General features: G+C 48.4%; 1 protein-coding gene across 1 annotated transcript in view; it reads right to left on the reverse strand.

Moving 5' to 3' along the window:
• LOC126579334 (uncharacterized) overlaps nt 1-2,612 on the reverse strand; it is a 28,463-nt gene extending 25,851 nt beyond the window's left edge. The window contains exons 1-2 of the mRNA XM_050242824.1: nt 2,427-2,612; nt 1-1,124 (exon numbers count right to left, since the gene is read on the reverse strand). The exon at nt 1-1,124 is cut by the window's left edge and continues 8,089 nt beyond it. Of these exons, the coding sequence (XP_050098781.1) occupies nt 1-454 (454 nt within the window). The 5' untranslated portion in view covers nt 455-1,124; nt 2,427-2,612. The remainder of the gene's footprint in view (nt 1,125-2,426) is intronic.
• Nucleotides 2,613-10,738: the final 8,126 nt, after the last annotated feature.

The raw sequence follows: 10,738 nt of genomic DNA on the forward strand, positions 1-10,738 counted from the left end.
CATCATTGTCCTCGGAAAGGGAGCGCAACACTAGCTCGCAGTTGAACTCTTCCGATGAACTTCCACCACTGCCATCGCCATCATGACGGCACGTGGTTCCAGCATCAGCATCGTCGTGGCCATTCAGTTTCCGGGATTTGTTGCACCGCCGCTGACCGCCATCATCCTCATCCGATCCCGCGGCCAGTCGCGGACTTTTGTTGTTGATGATGTTGTTGTTGTGATTGATTTGTCCCTTTTCGCCGCACGTCACCTTCGTCGCCGTGGTTACCGTTTCCAGCGGTGAGGGCGACTTGGTGGCGTGGATTGGTAGCAGATCAGGCAGCAAGGTGGCCGGTGAGGAGGACGAGTGTCCGCTACCGCCGGTGCCGCCGCAACCGCCTCCGCCTCCGCCTCCGTCGGATGTTGCACTAAATCCGAGCGATCTCCATTGGGCACTAACCTCGGCACTCATGCTCTCCACGGCTAGCGGCGACCATTTCCGGTCGCACTCGGTCGCACACGGTTCCGATTCCGACGAGTTCTGTCCACGCAATTTATTCCACTTCTTCCTCTCCTTCTTCTCGTTCTCATGCACGTTCTTTCACGGTGCACGGTGACCCCACTACGGCGAGCATTTCTTCCGCTTCTTGGCGATACTCGCCCATTCTTAGTAGCAGTGATTGTGGTAGTGGCAGTAGTAGTAACCACGAAGCACGCACACGTACACTTTCCACGAGTACGGACACACACAACTTTACTATTTTATTGCTTTTTAGTGCACACGCACGGTGTTTTTCCTTTTCACTTCTTCCTCTTCTTCTTCTTGCCACACAAACACGTTGTGGTAGTATTTTTTCACTGAAACACACTCCGCGGATACATCAAACACTCGGTTGGCAACTTAAAACACTTTTTGCTTCACTCGTTCACAGAATACACTACTTCTCGTTCTTCCTTTTGCGCTGGAAAATTCCTTCAAAAATCACTGTTTGCACGGCACGGAATTAGCACACTTTTCCGCCACCCAGGCGCACACACTGATTGGAAATTCGATTTCTGCTGCTGCTCCACATGCAGCCGAAACACGAAACTTTATTCTCTTCCTGACTGGCACTCGTTCATCTTGCGCCTTCGTCGCCTACCTGGAAAAATGCACAGGAAAACCGAGGGAAAACACCAAAATACACGTTAATCGAAGTGTGCGCGCCTGGCGAGCGGCGATGGCAGCGAAAAATCGATCGATGATTTTCCACAATCCGCGCGCCGTCATCGACATCCATTCGAGCGACCGCCTCCCGGAAAGTACGGGCCAAGACGGGAGTACGCTGGAATTTGTCACCCTTTTCCGGATCACAATACGCCAGATTCCGTGAAATACATTTCGCTATTCCATCGTCTCACGCACGCACGCATGGTTACTGTTTGGCCATTTTTCACACGAATTCCCGGCTGAAATCGGGGGGTGGTCGATGGGGGGTGAGCACGGAAAATCATGAAAAAGTGCCCCCTCTATCCCCATTGCACCCCCCCCCCCCGCCCACCCTCTTGGCGATCACTCTTCAACCCACCCACTTATAAACACGAAGCTGTCAAAACCGCGGTGCTTCGTTTTGTTTGTTTCTTCTTCTCGCTCGCTCGCTCGCTCTCTTGCACTGAAACCGCTCTCTCACGCGCCCGCACGCACGCATGCACTCTCTCGCGAGCGCGAAGTGAAAAAAAACACCACCCCCCCGGACTCCTTCTTCAGTGCGCACCAGAAACCACTGAACCCTCCCCGCCCCTCACTCGCAACCCGTGTGCGTCTTGATTTGATGGAATTCAAACCGACCAATCGGGCTAGAACTTTTTGAAGAATTAATTAAATGATGACACTCTTCTTCTTCTTCTGCTTAGATCCAAAACTCTTCTGCCACCCTCGACGTGCGTGTGGGTATTCCAAGCTGCGTAATTTCTCCGCCGGGCAGGTGGTTGTACGGTTGATGGCACCTCCTAACACACCAACAACACAATCAATTGAATGGATAATTCCACGAAACAGCAGCGTACACGTTTTGTCACAAAACTCTCCCCCTCCCCCGCTGCCACCCATCATCCTCCCCTCATCCACCTCACTCGCTCACGCGCACTTGGCCTCTCGTTCTGGCCTACTGTGTTGTTGTCGTTGTTGCTGGTGTTGTTGCTGTTGTTGTTGTTGGCATGCTGTGCTGTTTCTTCGCGTGTGCTTCGCGCCGTTCTCTCTCCTTCACTCCCGCTCTCTCTCACTCTTACACACGCTCGAGCACGAGCAACCCAATTACACCGTTTTATCCTTCAATTGTGTGCTACTAGCTCCGACCGTCCACGGACCTGAATTCCACTGCACAAAATGTTGACCACCACCCCCTCCCCAAATCATCATATTCCCCTCCCATCCACAACCCTTCCACGCACTGCTGGCACCTTACTTTTGTGGTAATTTTTTTCCTTTTTCAACACAATTTATCCAACATACGTCACACACATTGACACGCAATTTAGCGGTCCTTTTTTTTCTAGATGCTTCACTTCACTGCTTCTGCTGCTGCTGCTACTGCTGCTGGTGTGTTTTGGTGATCCTTTAATGATTTGCACCTTGTAGAGTTCACCACCGTTTCGTTGCTCGCACGTAAATGAGAGAGAAAAAATGGTTCCGATGGAAATGACCGAGAATTCCGTGAGTCTCTCTCTCGCGAGTCGCGTTTGAACTTGGACAGCGCAATGGTCGGTCGCGGCAGACTGGGATGCTCTTGCGCTCGATTGCGTACCATCCGGCGGTATTGCGATGTACGGCATCACTAGCAACCGGTCACAGTAGACGTTGTGCGTTGCGGGCGTTGTGTTTATTGAGGCGCGAGGCGGCTAGCGAGTGTTACAAAATCAAACATATGCTAAACATATCACGTTACTTTTTATGAAAATGATGTTGCGATGTGTGGAGTGGTATGTTTATAAGAATAAGAGAACAGAAAGCGTTTTTTCATAAATAAAATTGTTAAAAGCACTGATAACTTTGATTTTTATCTATGTTTTATCAAACACTCAATGAACAGAAGCAAAATAGGAACAAAAATAATCAATTGGAATGTTAATAAGCTTCATTTCGTTGTGAAATCACACAATTAACTTCAGTTTTTCGCCATACTCGATCGTATTAAGTGTGACCGTACAATTCAGCGCAACGGAGCATAAAAATCGGAACGTTCCTATTGTGCGCTCTCGTGAGAATCTCTCGCCAGCAACTCCCTCTCTCGCTCTTTGCTTGTCAGCGCCCTTTGAAAGCGAAAGCAATGGAAGAGCAGAACGGGGCTATCGTATCTCTCGCTCCTACTACGCACGCACACTACCATTTGTTGTTGTAGTTGTGTTGTGCGTGCGTGCCGGATTCGTAATGTACGCGGTGCGTGCGACAATTCGGCTACCACCTGTGCTCTCCACCCCCTGCGGTGGACCACCTTCCACCGCCTGCTGTGCTATGCTGCGTAAAGCATAAGCCGGCGCTTCACCTCCTCTTACGCATATTACACGTTCGGTGACCTTGACTCGGTCATCCTCCGGGGGGTCCTTAGAAGCCGTAGCTGAAGATACGGAAAGGGGGAGGAGGGAAGGGGGGGGGGGGGGGCGTGGGTAGTGGGTGTACCTGCGAGCGCAATTTCACCTTTCTCCAGATCACCAGCCGGGAGGAGGAGAAGGTTTCGGGGTTCATGTGCCGCACCAGGTCTAGGCAGAGGCAGGATTACGGCTAGGATTCGCTTTACTTTGCTTGATGCCTAGTGCTGACACGATGACGCGTAACTGCGCGTCGCTTATTGCCCACCCGCTAATCGCATTATCAACGCTTGCACGTGCCATCGACGTCGTCGCCATTTTGCCGGCCACGTCGGACTACACTCTTGGCGTGAGCACGATTTATCAAAGGCAGATCCATTTTCTCCATTTGCTCCATGTTGCTGCACGCCAGCAGCTTAGCTTAGGAGAGCCGCGGCCGGCGCGGCCATAAAACACTGCAACGACGAGCCATATCTAGGTCACAAGAGAGATTGCATGTCAGAGAGGGAGAGCATGTCGCGTGTGTTTCAACTGCTGCTGCTGCTGCTGCTGCACTCGACTCTGCATCCATCGTCCAGCATCCCTCCACCTTCGTACTATTGAACGGCAACAGCTGCACCTCTAGGCTCCCCTATGCTTCCCTCTGTAGTCGGTCCTTTGAAGTGTCGAACCTGCATCGCGCCATGGCTGATCGATAGAGAGAACGAGAGAGAGAGAGAGATCTGCATCTGAAATTAGCCAACAAGAGGAAAAGAAAGAAAGACAAAAGATGGGGGGGGGGGCGGAATGCTGCATCCCCTTCCCCCTGGGTGCGGGCCTATTTTTCATATCAGTGGCCAACGCAGCGATGTACTAAAGCGACAATGTATGTACTTATGTCGTACAGTATTACTCGAAAGATTAGCCCCGAACGTGCCACTGTATAGGGAGCCCCAGGGCATTCTCGTCGTCGATGGGGGAAATAAAAATAGCAACATTCAAATCAAAGCATCCATTGCTGCTACTGGTCTGTTGCCAACCGGCCAATGCTGTTGTTGCCATCATCATCATCATCATCATCATCAACTGCCTGCTGTGTTGTTGGACATTCTGCTTTCAAAAAGGTTCAATGGCTATTTATAATACCAACAACTAGACACACAAAAAAGCCCCTCACAACACCCCCATCTGCATCGATAACAGTGGCTGATCGATAATATTATGCTCGGAATCGCCATCTATAGCCTTCGAAAAGGGGGGTTGATGCAAAATGGGTTTTGCGTATGTGTCAGCTGTTGTTGTTGTTGATAATAAGTGAAAATATTTATAAATCAAATACTATCGCTGCCGCGCCACCACCACTACCGCCATAACCTATTATCACCACTCTTGCAGATGCTCCACTTTCTACTAGCCCTACTACCCCTACTACCACTACTACACACATGCGGACACTCCTGTGAATGCGAAATCATTACGCGAATGCGAAATTGGTGGTTCCTCGGGGCGGTAATGCGGTTGGGTCACACGAGGATTTGCGTAAGGCCGCCGCCGGCGTGTTTGTCATACCATCGGCGCCTCGGGGGAATCTTCGCAAGGAGGAATAGGAGAGAGGAGGGGAAATGAGTGCGGTACACCCTCGGAATACACGACGGCGGCGACTGTGCGCGATTGGAGTAGGTAGAAAGTTTATCAATTACATTTACCAATTAGCGGCACAAATTAGTGCGATCATCATGGCAATTGGCAATCGTAGACGCAGTACCTGGGCCAGGTCTGCCCCACCCGGGAGGGGGAAGGGTTACTTTCGTCGTGAAAGCCCCTCCTAGGCTAGGTGCGCGTTTGTCCATTCATTGCTGGAGTTGCCGGCGAAAGGTGTGCCAAAAGTGGCTGAATGCCATAAGTTGAATCTTTTTAAGCAACTTTCTACGAACAAAATAGCCAAAAACATTATTTGCCCTCGTGGCTTGGTGCTTGTTCCTTCATAATATTATCCTTTTTCTTCAAATATTCCTCCAGGAAGTCAATATGTTAAGTTTTGTAAAATTCTTACAAGGATCTGGAATAATGTTTTGGTTCCTACAAGGACGAATTCATGCCACAACTTAGATTAATTTATAGCTCTTCTAAAAACGTCAACGAAATAAAATAGTTACATAGACGCAAATCCATCTATCATGATGATATTAATTAATGTACAAACTGTTAATTACTAATTTAATTATAGAGTTTTTGGTTGTAAACATAAAATTAGCAATCAAACAAAAAACAATTCTCTAGCTTGATGCAGTTTAAATAGTAATCGAAGCACCTAGGTAATCAGTAGAAGCAAACCTTATTTTAGCTACAGGAACGCTGTTTTATAGAGTCGCCGTTCATCATTAAAACTAGATACTATAACCAACCCTTGTGGCGTCTTCTGTTCGTAGTCAAAACAAAGCAACCCACAGAAGATCCGAGCAAACGCTTTGTTGACCCTAGGATGTAGGCTGGGACATGTTTTTCTTCTATCCAAATTAGTTTACCGGAAACCAACGACCTGGGACCGTACCTTTGACCTTTTCGTACTTGCAGGCCTCCAGATACCAGGAAGTTGGCATTTCCTTCCCAATTAGTCTTGATTATGTTGGTTTATGTTAGTTTGAAACTGTTAACAGCATCAAACACGATTAGCGCGATAGGTACAGCAGAACTGTTCAAATTTCTTTATTCTTTATTAGTTAAATAGTACTAGAATGAAGAAACGTAGTTTTAATCATTGTTGAACTGTTGAAAATGGCGATAAAATTTCGACTAAACAGTTCTTTTAACAGTTACTTTATTTCTTTAATATGTGTGTTGTCTGCAAGGCAGTTTCAGCCAAACCTTCTGAACCCTGTGACTGAGGAAAAACCAGAAACAACTGCAAACAAAAGCACATCATCACAGCGGCCACCAATTCCATTTGGGAATTTGAATTTTCATGCCAACATTTCCTCGGGTTTTCGCTCGACAAACTAATCATCATGACATGTGCTCTTCGCAGAGTTTTATGTATTTCATGCTCCTCCCACTCCGCCTTTTGATCCACCTGACAGGCAATGCGGTTTACCTGCTCTCCCTGAAAAAAAGGCAGATAAAACAGAAACGAAAAACAAAAGGACATCACTCGTGACGTGGCACGGCTGTACGGAGTGGACAATGTGCTTTATGCGAAGGATGATGGCAGAGAGCTGTGGTGGTTCGGCACCAGGAAGGTCCTCCGGCTCCGACATTTATTTTTCCTTTGTGATGCCTCACCGTAATGCGAAATGAGCACAAGGGACCGGGGGCACGGGATGTTGGTTCCTTCGGATCTTTGAAGCTTTGCCAGTGCCGGCGGTTTAGCAACCGAGATGAACCACACGCGGACGCGTTTGCAGATGCTTGCCGCTCGCTGCGATGGCGCTTAGATATCACTCGGACGTACGTGATATATAGTATCACCGGGGTTTGAGCACGAACTCAAAACTGACGGAAATGCTGGGGAAGTGAAAGTCCGGTCGCTGCGTTGCGCCATCGATCGAGATTCACCGCAACTCTGCAAATTCCGTTACTTTCTCACTCGCCTCGAAAGATGCTGACTCGCACCGTATGAATATGAATCTACTTTAGACGTGCGGAGGGAGGTTGCGGATTGATAACAATCTGCTGGCCACGATTCGTTCGAGAAGTGCTCGACAGTGCACTCTCTTCCTATCGCTCGCACGAACTGGTGGCACGATCGTAGATAACACCACCAGTGCTAGCTGTCTGTGTGTTAAATTAATTAACCGAGAAGTTTATCCCACATTCCCATCCGCCGTCTGCATCTTGGCGGAATGAGGTCCGTTATTTGCCAGGGGGCCTTGCCTTGTCGTAGGGCTTTGCGCTCCAGTATTATGAAGGCTTTGCAATCGCGCAATGGGCTCGTGGGTTTAATAATATTAATGGTTTTTGGTTGTGTTTGGTCCAGTGCCGCACCATCGCAGGACAACGCCCCCTGGTCGCAGTTGAGACCTCCAATCTAATCAATGTTTGGAGCGCAAAAGCGTTTCTCGCTCCTGGCCTGTTTTGCGCTGGCTTGTCCATCAACTGTCATTCGCCGCTCGTTCGGCCCTGGACATTATTCTGCCCACTATAATACCATCACATCGATCATGGACCCACCACGGCGAACCAGGTAACCGAACTCAAAAAACGAGAGAAAGAGAGCGCCGGAGAGAGACAACGCCCTGTAGACGGGCGGCCCCCCGGGGGGGCCGGAAATTTGTTTCCCGTTTTTCTAGAATACGGTTTTTCGGGAGTAGAGAAGCACGAGCGGGGACAGAACACCGGCCCGGACAATGGCATCCACCGGAAGAAGGTGAAAGAAGAACGTATTGTCGTTCTCATCATCACCACCGCTCGATGATGGGTTCGGGCACGGGCACGCGACGCTAATGGTATGCAGCGTTTGACCGGCACTTGGCAGAAGATGACCAGCGCTCGGTATGTGTGACCTCCCGCGTTCGGAAACGGGGGTTTTGGAGAGTTGTTAAGTCCACTTCAGCAGCAGCAGCAGCAGCAGCACCGTGTAGTGTCGTGAGTTGTTTGCTTTGGACCCTCGGAGAGCACAAGGAACAAGGGGTGGCCATGGTGGCCCAGAAGCACTTCCGGTTTCATGCTGACGGGCACTAGCCTGATGACTTCCGGTTCGTGTGGTGATGGAGGAGTCTAGCGAGTGTTCGATTCGTGTGACGGCCATTTTGTGATTCGCCGCCGGTCACCGGATCGCGAGAACTTTCCGCTCCCCGGTGGAGGAGAACTCCACTCCGTGAACTCAGTCAGATCGGAGAAAAGATGTGACGATGATTAATGTTCCAAGAACAATCCAACCTGCCATGATTCATAAACTTGTGCAAACGGATCACGATGGGGAAGGGCGGTGATAGCGGAACACCTTCCCTCCCTCTCTCTGCTCTGCTGACCCCTCTGGTTGGAGGATTTTGAAAATCCGCTTCCGGGCGTTAAACTCCCGGGCCCGAAGTGTCGTTCCCATGAGCGAACGCTTTCCACGAGTGCCTTGCCCGTATTTTCGAATTTGATTTCCATTTCTCTTTTTTCCTTTTTCCATTTTTCCCGAACAAAAGTTTTGCTTCACCATGAGGGTGTCTGTGTGTCCGTGAGCTTGTTGGGTGGGGCTGGTAAATCCATTCCCGCGGGACCAGACTACAACTCTTCTACGCCGATAAGGGTTTGGGGAAAGAGCAGCGAAACAACAAAAAGCAAAAAAAATCCCCAAGTCGAGAGCCAACGTCAGCAACTCTTATCAGCTGCTCTCCCGAGGGAAGGGGGGGAGGAATTCTGGAGCACGTCAAGATGCGCCTTATGGGCAATATCAATCGTTTCATCTGATACGAAGATGTTGAATGCGGACCGCGTTTGCAACTATTTTAATGGAGCTATTTGGACGCCAATCGAAGACCCGTGGTCGTCCTCCGCGTTGAAGGCCATTTTGTGTGGGTCCCAGGCCATCAAACGCTTCACGCTGATGGTAGTGATCGGGACACCGCCGTTACGCCGTTGCATGCCGGACTGGAAATCCAAAACCTGCTGCTGCTCCGTGATGTAGCGAAACGCGAGCAAGAGCGAGCAAACGGGATGAATACGTAATTATGAAGTTAATTTATGCGAAGAATAAAATGCACTTATTCCCTGCTTCAGTTCTGTCTCGAGCGGAGCAAAGGAGTGTGGGTGTGGAGGGCAGGGCAGCACTAACTCCCCCTTCTGAACGAACGCCGATGGCGGTACTTTGGCGTTCGTTCGTTCGTTCGTACGTCCGTCTTTATGTGGTCGCTGTAGCACTAAGATCTCAATTGCGCACCATGTGAGACTCACTTTTTGCTCACTTCTTACGTCTGTGAATGTGTGTGTCGGTATGTGTGTAGATGATCCCCTCGGGGTGCAAAAGTTGGTTTTCGAAACATTAAGGTAAATCTTTAAAGGAATACGATTCGCAGCAAAAGACAAAGGAACCATTCACTATCCAGAGTTGAGTTATTGCGTAGACATTGCGGTGTTCATAACCACCGAAAGAGTCGAGTAGATGACGTGAAGAAACTGAACCATTCAGTAGTAAGGCCAGTTGATTCTTTATGATTCGACGTCTTTAAGGTTAAACAAAAAAAATATACAAAAGAGTAATGAATAAAGCAGAATGGATTTCAGCTCGAATCGTCAATTCAATACCCTAAAATGAGCACAAAAACTCAAGCTTTCTACTACTAGTCGTTGAATAGGCAAAGAGATGTTTAGCTTAAACGAAAATTTGCATTCACCGATGAGTCACCGTTCATTGTTGAGCAGTATGTGCACTAACGACTTTATTTGCCAAAATGGTCGATGGATTTTTTGTTGTTTCATAAGGACACATGAACGCAAAAGCTGAGTTGGTTTGAACTGCCATAACACGCATCGGTCGTTCTCTGCACGTATTTTTGAATGGTGGTTTCAAGATAAATCATAAAAGTTATGGTGAATAAGATTTAGTACTTCCATTGTAGCAATGGGCATGCATCCATTTCATACGAAAGCCCTGCAGATTCGAACAGGACTCTGCATCGTCACTCAAAGTCAGCAACACAAAAGATTGGCGAAACAAGAACGCACCACTCTTTATTTCGATCTCTCAATGATGGCTAATATCTCCGGTTGTAATAGTCGCTGGACTTCTTCGTTTGTGATATTTTAAAGGGTAAGCTTGGTACTTAAAAATAACAAAGTGTCGTCCAGCCTTTGTTTAAGGCTTCGCTGAAAATTGGTAAAAAAAGTCGCAACTTACGAATAACGCGCATTGCGTTCGTTTCCCATTTCAAGGCAATTGTATGTTAAAAAAGAAACACAAATCTCAACTCACTATCTAATTTGATGTTGTTTGCAACCATTTTTACCTTTACCACAATAACATTAAGAAATGAATGAATATTTTACACCACTTTCAAATGTGGCATCTTTCGCCTAACCCTCTGGACGCTAATCATCGCCAGTCGCGTTGCATAGAAGCGTCTGGATTCACAATTCAGATCACGAGCACGTTCCACCCATTCATTGTGGTGATAATTGCACAATATTTCGCCACCGCCATCGCATGTAATCTTGGTTCCAGTTCACAGTCCCGTGGACAACACCACCACCAGCATGAAGAGGTGTCGTGAGAGGATTGATCGATGGTGAT

The sequence above is a fragment of the Anopheles aquasalis genome, chromosome 3 (genome assembly GCF_943734665.1).
Source record: "Anopheles aquasalis chromosome 3, idAnoAquaMG_Q_19, whole genome shotgun sequence".
Taxonomy (NCBI): domain Eukaryota; kingdom Metazoa; phylum Arthropoda; class Insecta; order Diptera; family Culicidae; genus Anopheles; species Anopheles aquasalis.